This window comes from Hemiscyllium ocellatum, chromosome 8, assembly GCF_020745735.1.
Source record: "Hemiscyllium ocellatum isolate sHemOce1 chromosome 8, sHemOce1.pat.X.cur, whole genome shotgun sequence".
In the NCBI taxonomy this organism is placed as follows: Eukaryota; Metazoa; Chordata; class Chondrichthyes; order Orectolobiformes; family Hemiscylliidae; genus Hemiscyllium; species Hemiscyllium ocellatum.
Genome location: NC_083408.1, coordinates 76,040,892 through 76,061,049, shown reverse-complemented (window position 1 = coordinate 76,061,049; position 20,158 = coordinate 76,040,892). Strand labels below are relative to the sequence as shown.

Genomic DNA, 20,158 nt, shown 5'->3' with positions numbered 1-20,158 from the left:
ATCTTGCTGACTCTTTACTCACATAAGCTTCTATCTCATCTTCCCCATATGCACACATCCAACATCAGTTTTTTGCAATTTAGTTGCTCATTCAAAATGAAATACTGAAATTTCAACAGTAGCAACATAACAAATTGTCTGAACAATTTTAGCATACAATGAAAAAACTTCTCACTTCTGTCAGGACCAAATTATCAAATCATACAATGCACTTCTAGACACATTCTAGAGGCAGAAAGTATTTTTAAAGAGTGAACTTTTTTTACTTTTAAGAAAAACACTAAGATTGCCAGCAACATTACTGTCTGACAATGTTCATTCTCTTGAAGTAAGGAACTCGTTTTTGGGTTAATATATGACTCAGGAGATAAATACACCTTGTGGGTTGGACTGATGCATTCGGACTGGGAAGTTCAATCCACCAGGAATATCTGCAAGATGTCTTACTAAGCATGAACAAACTATTTCTGATGTAATGTCTGCATGTGTCAGGTAAATACAAGATTAAAAGGGTTATATCCTGTATTGGTGAACAGCCACCTGCTGTAACAGATCTGAGTTCGCATATGCAAAGTGGTAACTGGACCAGATACAAAAACTAAATCCTGGGATAAGTTCTTTTTAGAAAACATAAGAAAGAAAGAAATAGAGCATTCAAATGGGCAAAATTGGAATTTTCTTTTCTGATCAAGTTTCACAGGCTGCCTTCATAATAACATGTTTAAATTGGTCCTTCACATTATCAACAGGTCCACTCTCACGTTCACTTGCACGCGAGGCAATAAAAATAACAAATGATCTTGCAAAATTTTGATGTGAACTTTAAGTTTACAGCAAAATATCACAATCTCAACAGCAAAGATGATAGGAAATAATGTCGAGATAGCTTTGTGGAATCAAGTGCTTTTACAAATATCATTGGCCAGCACATGGCTCAAAATTACTGCAGAAAATTAGACCATGCACAAAACTAAAATGTTTTGAGAGAGCACCCTGAAAATAAAATTTTAACATTTGCTATGAAACAATATACAGTATAGTTGAATACTTTTTAACCAGCATCTGAAGGTGTCCTTGATATATTTAATTTTGAATTGAAGTTCTGACAAACATTTTTGAGATTTGTACATAATTGCTAAAAGCACTGATAATGCTGTCAGGACAAACTGTTCTAGGTTTGAATTGCCAACGGAATGATTTAACAAGCAGTTTTCACATTCTACTGAAGGAGATAAAAGGACTGGAATGCGGTAGTCGATAGCACAGTTTCCTAGGATTGGACAGTTTTAGATTTGATATCAGGAATCTGCAGCCCGAGAGATTCAGGGAGGCTACTCAAGGATACATGGATGTTAGCGATGCTGGATAGCAACAGACATTGGAAAGTTTCTGTGTCAGTTTAAAAATTGAAACAATGAAAATACTTTTGCAAGTACTTGTTGATTTACTGCCACTGTGCTTAAATCACATTTTCAAGTTTCTGTTTAACATATGATCCCTACGTTCTCATCACATCAAACTCTGCACTTTTACCATCATATTTATCATAATGCTGTTATCCTGAGTCTAAAATCACCTGAGTTCAAAATTACTGTGTTCAAAGGCATCTGCATTTCCAACCCCAGCTACCTTATATGGTCTGTTGCCACATACAGCTTTGTGATTCTGCTCCAGTGTTGTTTTCCCTCTCTTGATCCTAGTTGTCATCTCAGCTATCTACCTAGCTTCTTATTTCTGCTGGTTCTACTTCCATCTATGCCAGTCTTCAGTTCACCCTCACCAAGATTTGTTTTCCAGCAGAAAGGTAGGAAACATGCCATCTTTTTTCAAAAAACAGATGAACCTTGAGACCCATTAACTGATTCCTTGATTTGATTCACATTAAACTGCTGATGACCCAATTTTCCACTTCAATTAATATTGTTAAGTTCTGCCATCTTCATTCCTTGACTTAAAAAATACACAAACTTTTTAATATATAGATAAAAAGTTAATACTTATTGGAGAATTTGGATTTTGAACTAGTCGCACGTGGGCTTTGGAATCCATTCATAAACACAGACCAATAATTAACTTGTCAGTATTTTTGGAGCCATGATTTGTTTTATACCACATTCAGAAATGGAGTCCCTGGGTTAATAATAAAGATTTGTTTGCGAAGAGAAAGCTATAAGTGTGTGCACAGTAATCATTTTAAAGCATTAACTTGTTTTCAGTCCCCTTTTGAGGTTGGAGTTTACATATTTCACACAATGTAATCGGTTGCCATTTCTATGCTGGAGTAGTTTGCTTTAGTTGTTCTAACACTTCCGAACCAAATGCAATAAGTTTGTCATCTGTAACAGATATCTTTCAAACATTTCTGGGTTGGATCTACTTTCAATGTGGTAAACTTGAAAGAGTCATAAAATTGAAGAATACATTTTCAAGAACATAAATAATTTAAGAAAAATTAGGGAACTTCCTGACACACGTATGGTGCATCTTCATGAAGCAAACCTCAAAGAGAAATTACTCTGATACCAAAATTTGGAACGAAGATGGATTAAAAAGCTCAATAAAGTCTTTGTGATGTTTGTGAATCACCTTTGTCTTGCAGTGTAGGCAGTTTCTGTACACCTTCTGTTTTGGTAGTTTCAGGTTTAATACCATTTGAAGAGTTGACTGATCCAAAGAAATTGATTTGGCTGACATCATATGATACTTATTTGCTACTGAATATTAAGCCTTATCATCTTGTTGTTGCCATGAGCCTATGAAGACTTGTGTCATGTGTATGTTTAGTTTTTCCAGGAATTGCAACATTAACTGTAATAGAGAGACAATGTGCGAGTTATTTATGTTACAATCCATATGTTGTTGGAATAGACCATGGCTAACAGATAATACAAATGGTAATGAAAAAACTCAACATTTCCCAGAAGGAAAAGTTGGCAGTTCCTGCCACTCTGGTGAAAAATATATGGACTAACATCTATTTTTGCCGTCAAGTTTAGTATGATGCATGGTGAGAGAATTATTAACCTTTAGTTCAGATTTTTAAATTTTGAACTAGTGACATGACTTTTGTCTGAAGTGGTTTAATGATTCACTTTTAGATGTTTCTGCAGCAGTGGTCATTTCTTTCTTAAAAAGCAATGAGAGATTTAGTTCAAGGAGGCTAAAGGACATTTGTTTGAACTGGGACAGTGCATGAAAGAATAAAAGTAAACAATGCAGTATATCAGGCTTTCAGATAGAATATTCTCAAACATTTTTGGAGTCTTGTTTAACATCCATAGTGTAGAATAAAAAAGCCTTTTAAATTCACTTTGGAAAGTTTTCAGAAGTTTGGCTATACACACAAAACAGTTAATCCAAGAAAGGGAGATCGTTTAAGATGGTTAAGGAGGTTACCTTAGTGTTAACTTGCTGTAACAGTAAAGTGCCACAAATATACAACTTAAAACTGAGTACTGTTTTGAAGTTCAAAACTAGAACTACGAACCCTAATGGTAATCAGTTTTTCCCTCTAGACAATGTCCTCTAGATAAATAACTTCAAAGTAAAACCAAACTCAAGCTACACTCTAGCAAAACAGTTACGGAAATTGCTTGGATAAATCGGACTGAAATGATTTTAAGCCATGATTGTATTAAACAGGCTTGATGAGCTGAACGGTCTACTCCTGTACTTCTGTTTTTCTTCCTTACGGTACTGGCTTCGCAACCCAACTGTCATGACCTCAAAAAATCTAGCAATTTGTGAGCAAAACTAGAAAGGATACTTGATCATGGCAATTATGAGAAAAGGGCAATATGAAGAGCAATAAATACTCTCAGTGTCAGTAACATACAAAGAACAGATAATGTTTAGGAGAAAGGCAAAAGATCCCAAACACATTAAATTATGACTGGACAGGCTAACAGAGGTTTTTAAAACTTCCTGATTCTGTTATTTAACAGCTTCAGGACTAGGTCTTTCAGAAAACTATCCTGATTTCAGCTTGCAGTTTTTGAATGCATGAGGCTGGTAAGATGCAAGTTTAATCTGTCAGTTTATAGTGATATGAATGTTCAGCTAAAAGTCACTTACATCACTGACCACCTCAAATCAACTTTGCTACTTTTCTGTTAGGCTGCTCATTGCCCAGCAGCTTTGAAACAAACTTATACAACACTTCTCAATTGTGTCATTCTTTGTATAAACATGACACACAACATACAATTTATTTGTGCTGAACTGTATTCCACTAAATCACAATATGTATGAATCTGTTAAGTTCTGCTGGCTTAGATAGCTCTTCTTATATTATCTTTGGTATACCAACAAAGCATGAATAATGGTCAACATAAATTCCAGAAAATAATTTTCAAGTACTTTTAGAAACTTAAAATTGAAAAATAAGAGCAAGTGTACACCATTTGGCCCTTTAAGCCTGCTCCACCACTTAATATGATCATGGCTGGTCATCCAACGCAGTACCCCATTTCTTCTTTTTCCTCATACCCTTTGATGCCTTCAGCCACAAAGTCTGTATTTAATTTCTTCTTGAAAACATTCTACAATTTGGTCTCAATCGCTTTCTGTGGAAATGAATTCTACCTGTTCACCACACTTGTATGAACATATTTCTCCTCCTTTGTCCTAAATGGCCTACTCCATTAAAGCTGTGGCCCCTGGTTCTGGACTCCTTGGTCCTTGGGAACATCTATCCTGGTTTTACTCTGTCTTGTCCTAAACCAACGAGGTTTGCAGATTTCTGTCCCCCATTCTTCCAAACTCCAGTGAATACAGTACTATTCGTTCTAGTATCTCATATTTCAGTCTTGCCATCCTCAGAATCAGTCTGTTAAATCTTTATGGCACTCTATTCATTGCCAGAATTTCCTTCCTTTGATAAAGGATATCAAAATACATAATACTCCAAGTGTACATGAATCCTCTCACTGTGAGGGCCTTTTGCCTTCTTCACTGCCTAGTTACTTTCTGTGAGTGGTGTATAACGACATCCAGGTCTCATTGCACTTCTTTCTTTTCCAATCTATCACCTTTCAGCTAATAATCTGTATGCGCAGCTTTGTTACCAAAGTGGATAATCTTTGATTCATCCATACCATACTTCACTGGCCATGCATCAGCCCACTCACTCAATTTGCCAAATCACACTTAAACCATCTCTGCACCGTATTCTGTGTTCATCCTCCCAGCCAGCTGTCTTCCCTCATCAAAATTATTAATATATTTTGTGAATAGCAGAAGTCCCTGTGTACCCCGCTAATCACTGCCTGCCACTTGGGGGGAAAAAAAGACGAATATTCTTATTCTTTACTTTCGGTCTGACAACATGTTCTCTATCCATTTCTGTATACTATAGCCCCAACCCATGCGCTGTAATTTTACATGTTAGTCTGTTACATGGATCCTTATTGAATACCTTCTGAAAGCCCAAGTAAATCCTATCTATTGTCTTCCCCTTATCAATTCTACTAGTTACATCCTAGATTTATCAAGTATTCCTCTTTGGTAAATCCCTTCCGACTCTATCCAATTCTCTCACTTGTTTCCAAGTGCTCCGCGATTAAACCTTTTATAATGGATTCTAACATGTGCAAAATTAATCATGTCAAAATAGCTGGTCTATAATTCTCTACACCTTTTCTTTTAAATAGCAAAGTTATATTAGCTACCCTCCAATCCAAAGGAGCAGTTTATGAATTTATAGAATCTTGCAAGTGATTACCAATGCATCTTTTTCTCAGGTAACCTCCTCTGGAATGTAGGCTATTGGGTCTTGGGTATTTATCAGCTTTCAGTCCCACCAATTTCTCCAACATCACTTTCCTATTGAAATAGATTTTCTCATGTTCCTCCTTCTCACTAGACCCTGTGTTCTCCAACATTTTGGGAAATGATTTGTCTTTCTTTGCACATACTTTAGTGAGGATTTAGACAGGTTAGGAGTGTGGGCAAAGAAGTGGCAAATGAAATACGTAGAATCATGCACTTTGGTAGGAAGAATAACAGCATGGACTATTTACTAAATGGGGAGGAAATTCAGAAATCTGAAGTGCAGAGCGACTTAGAACTCTGTGTTCAGGTTTCTCTTAAGGTAAACTTACAGGTTGAGTTGGTAGTTAGGAAGGCAAATACAATGTTGTCATTCATCTCGAATGAACTAGAATTTAAAAGCAGGGATGTACTTCTGAGACTTTACAAAGATCTGGTCAGATCACATTTAGAGAACTGAGAGCAATTTTGGGCCCCATACCTCAGGAAGGATGCATAGGACCTGGAGCGAGACCGGAGGAGGTTAATGAGAATGATCCCGAATGAGGAATGTTTGAGGACTCTGGGGATATACGCGATGGAGTTTAGAAGGATGACAAGAGATTTGATTGAAACTTATAGAATACTAAACAGCCTGACAGAATAGATGCTGGGAAGATGTTTCAATTGGCAGGACAGATGAGGACCCAAGGGCACAGCCTTGGAGTAAAGGGAAGACCTTTTAGAATGGTGATCAGGAGAAACTTCTTTAGCCAGAGTGGTGAAGTTGAGGAATTCATTGCCACAGAAGGCCGTGAAAGTCAGGTCACTGCATATATTTAAAACAGAGATAGATAAGTTCTTGATTTCCATGGGAATCAAAGGCTACAGGGAGAAAGTGGGAAAATAGGGTTGAAAAACCCATCCGCTATGATAAAATGGTGGAGCAGACTCGGGTCGAATGGCCTAATTTCTGCTCTTATGTTTTATGGTTTTATATCTTACATCTAAGGAAACCAAGGCTGAGGGAGTTCAACCATGTTGAGTTTCAAGAGAGTAAGGTGAGGCTGGATAGTCTCTACTTTAACGCTAGGAGTACGAGAGGTAAGATAATTAAAATAAGGGCTTGGATTGACATGTGGACTTGCCATGTTGTTGCTATCTCAGAGATGTAATTGAGGGAAGGGGCAGGACTCCCTCAACATCCTGCACACAGGATCTTCAGGCAGGACAGGCAAATGTGTAAATGAGTACATCACATCAGTCTTCACTCGGAGAAGGAGGATATAAGTACAGAATCAGGAACACGGACTGAGAGACAGAAACATGAAACATAATAGGCCATTTGACCCCTCAAAACTGCACTGCCATTCAATATGGCTGATCATCGAGTTTAATACCCAAATCCCACCATCCCCTCCCAAATACCCCTTGATCCCTTTAGCCATAAGAGCTGTAACCACTTTCTGTGGTAATGAATTCCAAAGACTTATTGCTCTTTGGGTGAAGAAATTTCTCCTCATCTCAGTCCTAAAAGGTTTACCTCATATCCTTAAGACATGACCCCTGGTTCTGGACTCCTCTCACCATCCGGAACATACTTCCTGCATTTAATCTGTCTAGTCGTGTTAGAATCTTATAGGTTTCTCTAAGATCCCCCTCCCCGATCCCCCTCCCCAACCCCCCCACCCAACTCCTGACATCTTTCTAAACCCTAGTGAATATAATCCTAACCACTTCAATCTCACCTCATACATCAGTCTTGCCAACTGGGAATCACTTTGGTTAACCTTTGTTGCACTCCCTCCATAGCAATAACATCATTCATCAGATAAGAAGCCAAAAACTGCACACAATATTCTCAATGTGGCCTCACAAATGCTCTGTATAATTATAGCAAGACATCCTTGTTCTTGTAGTTAAATCCTTTTGTTATGGAGGTCAACTTAAAACTTGCCTTCTTTATAGTGTGCTGCAGCTATGTGCTTACTTTCAGCAAATAGTGCACAAGGACACCCATGTTTCATTGATCATTCCTCTCTCAATTTACAGTTGTTCAAATTATAATCTGCCTTCCTATTTTTGTTCCCAAAGTGGATAAACTTACAGTTATCAACATTACACTGCATTTACCATGCATTTGCCCACTCATGCAGCCTGTCAAAAATCATGTTGTAACATTTCTGCATCCTCCTCACAACTCACCCTTCCACCCAGCTAAGTATGGCCTGGAAGTTTTGAGATATTACATTTAGTACGAATGTAATTAACACTCGAATTAACATGTATTGTGAAAAGCTGAGTCTAATACTGAGCCACATTAGTTTCTACCTGCCGGTCAGAAAACAATTCATTTATTTCCTGTCTGCTAACCAATTTTCTATCCACCTCAATATACTACTCCCAAGTCCCGTGAACTTTAATTTTACATATTAATCTCTTATTTGGGACTTCGTCAAAAGCCTTCTGAAAGCTCAAATAAACTACATTCATTGCAACCCCCCCCCCACCCATCTTCGATCAATGCTATTATTTACATTCTCAAAGAATTCCAGTAGGTTAGTCAAGTATGATTTCCCTTTTGTAAATCCATGTGAACATGTCTGATTCTACCATTGATCTGCTATAAAATCCTTGCATCTTCCCCAAAACGAATGTCAGACTCACTGGTCTATAACTCTCTGGTCTTTCTATCTTTCTTTTCAAACTGAGGCTAACCTCCAATCTGTAGGAACTGTTTCAGAGTCTAAAGAATCTTGCAAGATAACCACCTACACATCCATTATTTCTAGGGCCACTTCCTTCAAGTACACTGGAATGCAGATTATTAAGCTCAGGTGATGAATTAGCCTTCAAACCCATCAATCTCCCAAACACCATTGCTCGACTAATATAGATTTGCTTCAGCTCCCCCGTCCAACTTACTCCCGTGTTCCCTATCATTCCTCACATTATTCGTATCCTCCATGAAGACGGAGTGAAGCATAAATTTAGTTTGTCAACCATTTCTTTGTTCCCCATTAATCTTATTCTATTTTCATACTTATGGAAACTTTTACAGTCAGGGTGGTGGTGTGGCTCAATGGCTACCACCGTTTCCTCATAGCACCAGGGACCCAGATTCAATTCCAACCTTGAGTTTCTATCTGTGTCGAGTTTGCATAGTCTCCCTATGTCTGCATGGGTTCCTGACAGGTCCTCCAGGTTCCTTCCCACTTCCCAAAGAGGTTAGGTGAACTGGCCACGCTAAATTGTCCATGGTGTCCAGGGATGTTCAGGCGAGGTAGATCAACCATGGCAAATGCAAGTTAAAGGGAGAGGATGGGGAGCTAGGTTTGGCTAGGAAGTTCTTTGGACTTGATGAGCCAAACGGCCTCTTTCACACTCTGGGGCTTCTATGATTCTAATCAGTTCTTGTGTTTCTCACACGCTTACTCTTATACTCTATATTCCCTGTTAGTCATATCATTGGTCCTGTTTACTGACTTCTAAACTGTCCCCAAATCTTCAGGTCTATTGTTTTTCCTGATCAATTTGTATGTCACTTTTTTTGCATATAATACTATTTCCAACTTCCCTTATAAGCCATGGTTGCACCAGACAAGCATAAACAATTTTTGTAATTTACTCATTCGCTCTTTATGGGTTTGCCATTGCCTACCCACTGTCATTTCTTTGAGAAATATTTCCTAATCCATCACAACCAAGTCATGCCTCATACCATTGAAGTTTCCTTTATTAAGATTCAGGACTCTAATGTTAGAACCCATATTGCATACACTATCTTGAAGGATTCTACCATATTATGGCTGTTTTTCCCCAAGAAGTCCCTCACAAATACCTTATTAATTTTTCCTTTGCATTACACAATATCCAGCCTAATATGGCTTGTTCTCAAGTTGATTCCTCAAAGTATTGGTCCAGAAAAAACAACACATACACAGTCCAGGAATTGCTCATCTGTAGTCTTGAGACTAATTAGATTCACCAAATCAGAACACAAATTAAAGTCACCCATAATTACACATGTTCTTTCACTGTATGCATCTCTGACTTCCTGTTTAATGCCAATCCCATCACCAATAGTTCAATGGTCTATATATAATCCTGACTCATTTTTTTGCCCCATGGTTTTTCTCAATTCTACCAACAGATTCTACCTTATCTGAGCTAAGATCTTTCCTGCATATTGTGCTTATATTTTCTTTAATCAGTACAGCATATCCATTGACTTTTCCATTTTTGTACATGCTTCCTAAATAATAAATACCCTCTCCCTGATCACCCTTTAGGCATATCTTTGTAAGTCCAGAGAACCTCGATTATCCGAACAAGATGGGCAGGTACTATTTCGTTTGGATAACTGATTATTCGGTTAATCGATTCAATGCCTTTCCTCTGGGCTTAGAGTTTTCTATTAAGTCTGCTCCCCATTCAGGAGACTAGGTAACACAGCACCCGCACGAGGCCCCCCTGAGAGAAATAAACCAGGAAATTACAGACCAGTGAGTCTCACACATCAGTGGTAATTAAACTATTGGGAAATTCTGAAGGATAGAACTAATCTGTACTGAGAAAGGGAAGGTTTGATCAAGGATAGTCAGATGAAAGTCATGCCTCACAAATTTTGAGAGGTGGTGACCAGTTGCTAGGTTTCCGCAAAGTCCTTGAGAAAGTCCTACATGGGAGACTGATAAAGTAGTTAAAAGCACATGGGTTGCAGGGTAACTTGGCAAGTTGGATCCAAAACTGGCTTATTTGTAAAACGCTGTCTGAGACACTCTAGGTTGATATCTAGTGGTGTAACAGTGGGATCGGTGCTGGGTTCCATATGGTTTGTCAAACATAAATGATATAGAAGAAAATTTGGGGATGAGAAGATTTGATGAGCAAGAGTACAGATGACATGAAGATTGGCTGGAAGAAGAAAGGTGTTAAGGGTGAACATTGATGCTTTGGACAGATGAACAAGTCAGTGGCAGATGGAATTAAATGCAAGGTAATACACTTTGGAAGAAGGAAGAAGACAAGGGAGTACTCGATGATTGGCAGGTCACTAGCAAGGTCAGAGGAACAGTGAGATTTTGGGATGCTTGTCCACAGACCCCTGAAGGTGACAGGACAGATTTGGGGCGGCAGGGTGGCTCAGTGGTTAGCTGCCTCACAGCACGAGGGTCCCTGGTTCGATTCCAACCTCGAGTGACTGTCTGTGTGAAGTTTGCACATTCTCCCCGTGTCTGCGCGGATTTCCTCCGGGTACTCCTGTTTACTCCCATAGTCCAAAAATGTGCAGATTAGGTGAATTGGTCATGCTAAGTTGCCCATAGTGTTAGCTGCATTAGTAAGAGGGATATGGGTCTGGCTGGGCTACTATTCGGAGGGTTGGTGTGGACTTGTTGGGCCAAAGGGCCGGTTTCCACGCTGTAAAAAATCTAATCTAATCTAATAGGGTAGAGAAGGCAACATATGGGACATTTGCCTTTATTAGTCTTGGCAGTGATAAGAGCAGAGAGGTTATGTTGGAGCTGTACATGACTTTGGTTCAATCACAGCTGGAGTACTGTGTGCAGTTTTGGTCACTGCACAAGAGGAAGGACAGGACTGCACTGGAGAGGAGATTCACCAGTTTTTCAAGGATTGACCATTTTAGCTACAAAGAGGAACTAGTTAAGGTCAGGTTGTTTAGAGTAGAGAGGCCTGAGAGGGGACCCAATTGAAGTCTGTAAGATAATGAGGGACATGGACAATATTAGACTTGTTACAGTATGAAAACAAGCCCTTCGGCCCAACAAGTCCACACCAACTCTCCGAAGGATAACCCATCCAGACCCTTACCCTATATTTACCCCTGACTAACGCACCTAACACTATGGGCAATTCACCGGACCTGCACATCTTTGGATTGTGGGAGGAAACTGGAGCACTCGGAGCAAACCTACAGAAACGCGGGGAGAATGTGCAAATTCCACACAGACAGTTGCCTGAGGCAGGAATCAAACCTGGGTCCCTGGTGCTGTGAGGCAGCAGTGCTAACCACTGAGCCATCATGCTGCTCACAATGCTTAGAAAGTACCTGTTCCTCTTAGTTGAAAGGTCAATAACAACAAGGTATAGTTTTAGAACCAACCTATATATTCAACTGGTGTGCCATTTCTGTTTTCTATCATAACATCTACAATTTCTGACCAAAAGGGACCTACATTTGGCTTCACTATCTTTTTTTTAGCAATTGCTACAAAAAGACAAAAAAAATTCACAACTTTACTGACAGATGAAATGATGCAATTGCTTTTAGTATCATATTTTGTAAAATTATTGTAAGAATTTTAATTTTGCATTTAACCTGACTTTTACGAGAATAGTTTTAGAATGAAACAGAAAAAAAATGAGTTCAAAAGTCAACTGAAACATTCCTGAAGTTATTGGGTTTGAATAGTGAAGATATAACAAAGTTTTTAAACTTTGTTAGGAACCAGAATGTTTGATACAGAAAAACAACAACCTAATAATGAATGAATTGGCAAATGATAGTGTAATACATAATCCCTGTATATTTCTTGGAAGTCTATACACAATGACCTAGCGATCAATCACTGAAGCCAATGAAAAACCAGTTTAACTTATCTGCCTCTCTTTTTGCATTTTCTTCCTCCTTTACCCCATTATACTTGAAGATGGCACATATTTAGGCATAAAACCCAAGTGCCAGGATCATGTTTTCCTCAAGGCAATTCGAGATGAGAATGATCTTTCAGCCAATTTTCTTTCATCCAACAATAAAGACTTCGCACCTTCTGCATTGTTGCACCTGATTGTTTAAATTACCCCTCTAAATAGGAGTCCTTTCCAAATGTGCTTACTACTAGGCAGAGCATTAGCTTTGACACCCCACAATACCCTGATGCAATCCTGCAAAGTTGTCTACCTATTTGTTTTGGAGTATCAGGAACCACACAGTGTGTTTAATAGTTCAATTGGTATTAATAATCCTGCCTTTTGACTTGGGATTTATCGAGTAGAATGACAACAACAAAGCTCTTTTTAACATTTTTGTGCTACAGAATTGCAAAAGAAGAAACCAGCAAATGAAAAAATAATTCCAAGCACAAATATGATAAACTTTCCTATGCTTCAAAAAACCAGAATGCCAAGACTCCAGACATCTGGCCTGAGGGCCACAATTTGGACATTCTTGTCTTGGACTTTGACATAAAGATCCATCGAAGTTTTACTCAAGGTCTCTTTTGAAAGAGAAATAACTTGCATTTTTATTGCAATTTTTCTTTTTTCAAAATATCCCAAAGCACTTCACAGAATCAGCATCAAACAGCACGGAAACAGACCCTTCACTCCAATCAGTCCACACCAAACATAATACCAAACTAAACTAGCCTCACCTACCTGCTCCTGGCCCAAATCCCTCCAAACTCCTCTTATTCATGTACTTATCTCAGTATCTTTGTAACTGTTCTGCCATCAAAGAATGTTGCATGAACCAACAAGACCCCACAAGTAGCAGAGAGATAAATATTGGCTTGGACACTGAGAAAGCTTCTTATACCTCTTTGAAAATCTCAAACTGAACAAATGAATGAAGTCTTGATTTAATGTCATATCCAAATATGGAGCAAACCCCTCATACTACATTCAAGTGTTTGAGTGCAGCTCAAACTCAATCTTTAACCAAAGGCCAGAATGCTCCTGTACCAATAAACCAAATGTGACATGGTCAGGTTTTGGAAATACAAGGGTATTAAAACACATAACTAATTTTTGCTTTTCTAAAAACAGCCAAACAATACAAACATCTAATAATATATTCCAATTTAGATGTCATAAAATCTATCTAAACATTTAATGATTGCAATAAACTGGCATGCATAAGGATTAGTGACAGAATTGTTTTGCTTGAAGGTCTATTGCAAGCACTTTTAATCTAACCATCTGTAAGACTAAATAATCAGTCTGAAAGGCTTAACATTTAATTCTTAATCAGAGCTGAGTTTACTGATATTCATTTGGGTAGTTGTGTGAGGGGTTACAACTGGACTTGGTATCCAATGTAAAAACAGAAGAAATAGACTTGGCTCCCAGCCTTCAACTTACATTCATGTAAATAGTGCAATAACGTTAGGTCAAAATAGAATCATACTCCTATCCTGCTCCCTCTCCACCACTGTATCTTCTGCCAACACACTAGAAAAAAAGAAGTTGGTGCCACTGACATCATCAATATGTACCATGAGCCAGAAGTCATTGGTCATTGCACATTGCCACTGATGGTTATAAATCTGACCAACCTCACATCACAGTTGCAGTTTACATGCACTGTTTTGGTCTCCAATCCCCATCTCCCTGGCTACCTGCTCCCTTATTGCCTCTTTCTTCCTGTTCCCTTATTTAGGGAGGATTGGTAAACACTAAAGAAGCAGGACAGAGAGTGAGGGATCAAAGCCTGGTTGCCATGGAGGCAATGAACAGGCCAGCCAAGGATTAGAATGGGTCAGTGTGAAAATCACAACCTCTGGATTTAAACTTAATTCATTTATAAGATTTGAACATGTGCCTTTTTATTGGTTCCAAATTTTTCATGTAAGCAGTTACCTGTAGCGTTGTTACAAACAATTCATACTTTGACTGCTTGGGTGGTCAGTGCACCTGTGTAGCTGTGGTGGCAGCAGGCACAGCCATGAGTCAGGTGAATTACATCACAGAGCGGATAGTGCCCATGAATTGTACTTAATTCAGAAATCAGTGCCTTCAGGCAAATAGTGAAAGAACTGAAGAGAAGTGTGTTGAAGTAAGGTCTTAAGCCTGTTAAATCTTCCACATTAATTTTCAAATGTAAAAATTTAAAGCATTCACACGATAAATTGCTAATGTTAATGAGAATATTTTCCATATAAATGTTTTATTACACAAGACATGGAACACAAGGAACGTGGCTGATGTTGCACTGCCTCAAGGAACCTTAAGATTATTCTGACTCTATAGTGGTTAACAGCAGAATGATCATGAAGAATGGCAAGCTACGGCTGCATACTCACATCAGACTCTTGACCTTTAATGTCATATTCTTAGTATTATGAACATAAATTGGAAGGACATGAACCAAGTAAAGAATTGATTAAGCAGCACACGTATATTCAAGGAAATTATAACCAAAAGAAAATCAAAGAAAGAAAATAAATACCCCATTTTCAAAACGCTTTTCTGTAGACAGATGAATTCCATTCCATCTATTCAGTTGATCTTGAGACTGATGTCCACCTGCAAAAGCATACCAAAATATCTTTTGAAATATGCCCAGTTGGATTCAAGTTAAGTCAGTCAGAGATTTTAAAAAATGGATGCAAAATCTCAAGTCTTAACGTAGCATCGCATTCACCACAAAGGGTGTATGATAATGCCAGAAATTATTGCCTATTATGCAAATGCATTAGTCACGACCAAATCTCCCATTGTGGCTCTCAGTGTGTACCTTAGCGCTGTGCCCAAGTAAGGGGTTGTGAATTTGAGCCCAACTTGGTCTGATAATGGGGTGCAGAAATGAAGTACAACTATATGATCAGAGGCACTGTATGTTGTTGAGATATCAAAATAAGAGTATGCTTTGCTAATTCAATTACCTCTAATTGTAGTGATGTTTTCATGGTACTATTGGAAGTGCAGTGAATAGCAGAACTTTTTTTTTAAATTAAACAATGAAAGGTTTAAGCAAATAAGTTTAAATTAGTATGCGATAAAAGTAGAAATAAAACGAGGAAATTCTTTTTCGCACGAAATGTTCTGCATTTGGAATAAGCTGCAAATAAGGATAATTGAGATGAAAAGTCTGGAATAATTTAAGGGATAACATGACATGACAACAGCAGGACGACAGGGATATTCAGAATGGATGAAGGACGATCAAAGGTGCTCCTCAACCTGCAATACCTTTATTACATTTTGTTAAACGGTGAGAGATTGCCATTTCACTCTAGGCAGTTTCAGACTACTGCTGGTTAATTTCCATGACAATATGATGAAATATGGTAGTCTTAAAATATCAAATAATAGAAATCAAATTTGACTTCCTGCACGAGTAGTTCTGATTAGACCTTTTTGTATGAAATGCAGGGCTATGGGGAAAGAGCAGGTGAACAGGATAATTCTTCCAAAAATCTGACACATGTATAGAATGGTCTCTTTACATACTGTATGCATATATGGATTGCCAAAAAATTCCAAATCAGCTTTTTGACATTTTAGTTTGAAACTGCACAAAACTTCGCAGATAAACAAAGAACTAAAATGGTCCAGCTCCTGGCATGCAAATGTTATTTCACATTCATCAATTCTTAAAATATATTTCAGTGTTTTACTTGCTTTGTTCAATATTTTCATTGGGTGAATCTTCATGACGGAGAAAGAATTTTACTTCTTCTCTACGAGGTCCCCATTTCTGCAGATGCTCATACATCATATGGTCAGAAGGAATGGCACGTTCTATCAAAGAAACAGGATGTTATTGCCTCTAGAACATAACATCAACTTGCATTGAATTTTCAAAAGTAAATAAAATGCTCGACTTTCTAAATAACTTCTTATAAAACACATCCTTTAGTGACAATAATGCTCGGCTTTAATGATATAGAAGGCAACAATCCAAATCAAGTAGTTAATAACCCAATGATGCCTAAAATTTACTAATTGTTCTTTTGTATTCTAAATTAGAAGCATTCCAGCTCAAAACATATATACAGTAAAGAAGGGCAAAAGGATAAATACATGAATGGCGACTGAAAAGTTCAAAGTTGTATGGTATCACAGAACACATGAATATTTTGCTTCTCAAAGACTACAAGAGATAGACCGCAAATAATTAAGGGCATGCACAGAAACAGGGAAGGGGAAGAGCACAAAGGCTGACATTTTTTGTGATAGAAAACTTAAATGGGAAGGCACAGCTACAATGGTAGGTAAAATCATCTGAAAATAGAATGATGAAGTGGTCTGATAAACAGACATTGTATTAGATTAGGGGAATAAGTTGACAAGTACGAGATGTTATTTAATATAAATAAATACAAGAGATGGATTTAGGATAGGGGTTTAAATTGGATTAGAAAAATAAATAATACTGTAGGCTTATACAGATTGCCAAAAAATTCAAATTAGTTTCAGATGCTGCACCCAACTCCAAAGGAATGCTTGGAGAGAATTAAAATGGTCCTAGTTCTGAGACAGAACATGGGAAGGAAGTCTCAAATACTGATCTCTCATTCAAAGAAGCCACAAGTGGATAGAAGAATGATTTGAAGTTTCATAGTCAAAGATAAAATACAGGCTGCCAAGGTTAATAGTGAGCTTTCATGGAGTACTTAGTCAATACTATCCAGAGCAAGTAAAAAGAGAATTCAGTCAAGCATGTAGCTCTGTCGCGCTGTGTAAAATCAATGTTATTACATTTGCATAGCTTTTGGTTTTGAAGCTTATCCCTGCCAGAATTATGCTAACTACAAAGTTGAAAAACAAAATCTTCTCTGAGCTTCATTCTCAGAGAGACAGATTTAGACCAATTCATATCGAATAACCTGCCCTGAAAACTCTGCTCATATTTTGGACAGCCAGGAAACATGGCTCCCACAACAACCTATAGAAGTTAATTTTCCATATTCCCCAATATTAAAACCTTTAAAAACTTCCTTGGAAGAAATAAGTTTAGCATTCTCGCTGAAACCTACAATAATTTGAGATATATAGTTTGCCAACTATGTTACAAAAACATTATCTTCATTCACCACCGGTGGTGTAGGGAATAATCACATACTTCTGACCATGAAACCTGATGGAAACATCTTAGTTTTTTTTATGTGCATTCAATCTGCAGCTAAACAGATTAGGGAATTTTCATTTGAGTTGAAGCTGAGAATCTATACACTTGATTTCAGCACTCTGGTACAGTAATAAATTGAAGTAACTATAAAAATTGTTTTTGCAGCTCAGAGACAATGAGTATATAATAGACACAAAAAAGGGAAAGCAGTTAGGTCCAAAATCAACAGCATTGTTAAAGGCATAAGTTTTGAAGAGGCTTTTGAAAGCAAGACGAGAGGAATCAGAGCAAAGTGTTTTTTTCTCAGAAGAATCCAGAGTATAATGGTTCGCTATTTAAAAGGTGGCGCTAAATTTTAAGTATTGTTGGCTGAGTCAAACGTCAGGTAGAGGTACATGACTGGAGGTGATCACTGAAGCATGAAATAAAAACAAGTATTGCAACCGCAAGTCAAATGAACTGGGCACACTGGTACTTGGCAAGAAGAGCAGTGGTTTAAGGATAATAATACCAAGGTTTAGGATTTCTGCAAGGAAAAGGAAGAGTGATAGGTCGAAGTGAGGGCAGGAAATATTGTACAAGTTGAAAAATGCAATTTTGGCAATGGAACTGGTCTGGGAAAGGAAAAGTAACACAAGATCAAGCAACGTGACAAGTCTCTGTGGTTAAAAACACAAGTTTAAGTTGACCTGGAGATTTCACACAACCTATTCATGTATGAAGCAGGTCACTTGATGAATAACTCACTGAAGCAGTAAAATGAATATTTAAAAAAGGAGTGCATAAGCATAAAAGGAGAAAGTGAGGTCTGCAGATGCTGGAGATCAGAGCTGAAAATGTGTTGCTGGAAAAGCGCAGCAGGTCAGGCAGCATCCAAGGAACAGGAGATTCGATGTTTCGGGCATAAGCCCTTCTTCAGGCCCTTCCTGAAAAAGGGCTTATGCCCGAAACGTCAAATCTCCTGTTCCTTGGATGCTGCCTGATCTGCTGCACTATTCCAGCAACACATTTTCAACTGCATAAGCATAAAACATATATTCCTAAACTCACAGGAATCCTGTTTCCTTCAAACGATCAACATGGCCAAAATCAGTAAGAAAATTAACTTTGAAGAAAATGTTATTGGTAGCCAGTGGTTTTGAAATAAGAGAAAAAAGATAAATATTCATTCATGAATAACAATCAAAAATGTAAACTTTTTGTATATATTAGATACAGATCTATGACCATTGTGTGAATTAACATCAGTATTACTGCTTCCATAGTGTACAGCAATGCAATGATTTGATTTACAGGATTGCTCACTATCCTCTTCTAAAATTCATGCAAAGACATTTTAAGCTGAAAATAATGCTTTCATGATAAGGTAATTAAGTATGTTGTTCATTGCCTAAAATAGCATCTAGGGATGATATAACTTCTTCTGTCCTGTGAAAACTGTAGAAATACAATTGCAGGTGCAACTCTTCTCCAGGAATTTTTTTTTGTAGAAACATTAAACCAATCATTGCCCTTGTATACAATGTTTACTGGAGAAATGAAGTTAAACTTATGCCAAAAACAATACCAGTATGTTTTCCAAATTAGCAAAACCAGTCAAAATTCAAACAGAAATTAACCTAACGTTCCTCATTTAAACAAATGCTGATATAAATTAATAGTTCATATTTATAACCCAAATTATAAATATTTTAGATTAGATTAGCTTCTCTACTGTGTGGAAACAGGCCCTTCAGCCCAACAAGTCCACACCAACCCTCCGAACAGCAACCCACCAGACCCATTCCCCGAACACCAAGGGCAATTTAGCATGGTCAATTCACCTCACCTGCACATCTTTGGACTGTGGGAAGAAACTGGAGCACCCGGAGGAAACCCACACAGACACTGGGAGAACGTGCAAACTCCACACAGACAGTCGCCAGAGGCTGGAATTGAACCCGGATCCCTGGTGCTCTGAGGCAGCAGTGCTTACCACTGAGCCACCATGATTTATTTACATTTATAAACTTAGTAAGCAATGATTTATTTTCATCTGAACTGGAGTCTTTTTTTCCTTACTGCCAAATGTTCCTGGTTGCCATCACTTTTACATTTTAAAACAGTGTCTCCACATTTAAATAGCCCGCTTGCATATTCTGCAGGTTTCTGTTGATGTTACACAAATGCGTTCGTATCTTAGGTCTGAGACTAACAAGGATTCTGTTTCAATCCATCATCAATCTCAGTTAAAGCAATGCAGCCTTAAGTGAAGGTGGGGACAAAGAATAAACCATCCAGAAATCCTGTTATTACTTGCAATTCACAGAAGCCTCTGCCAAAACAGAAGTGCATATTGACATTATGTGAGAGGATATGTTCATCCATAATACCCAACTCCCAAACAGAAACAACCACTTAGATAAGTACCAGAGGACTGCTGGAATCCATTCGCTTCACAGAACATGAGTTAACATCTTCAGATGATTAAGGGAGTAAATTGGAAACCTTTGAAAAAGAAAAAATATCAGCTGCACATGAATGCAGCAACTTTATTCTAACATATTCCTTTGCAGTGTGTAGCAGCTATGCCCCTTTGATTTTGAAACTACA

The 20,158-nt window shown here is 38.0% G+C and overlaps 1 protein-coding gene across 4 annotated transcripts in view; it reads right to left on the bottom strand.

Moving 5' to 3' along the window:
* ppp1r13bb (protein phosphatase 1, regulatory subunit 13Bb) overlaps positions 1-20,158 on the bottom strand; it is a 113,261-nt gene that overhangs the window by 57,421 nt on the left and 35,682 nt on the right. For 3 of the 4 annotated variants that reach the window (XM_060829223.1, XM_060829224.1, XM_060829225.1), the window contains exons 3-4: positions 16,117-16,236; positions 14,942-15,018 (exon numbers count right to left, since the gene is read on the bottom strand). In XM_060829223.1, the coding sequence (XP_060685206.1) occupies positions 14,942-15,018; positions 16,117-16,236 (197 nt within the window). Of the gene's footprint in view, positions 1-14,941; positions 15,019-16,112; positions 16,237-20,158 lie in introns of those variants that run through there. The other variant, XM_060829226.1, reaches the window with a different exon arrangement.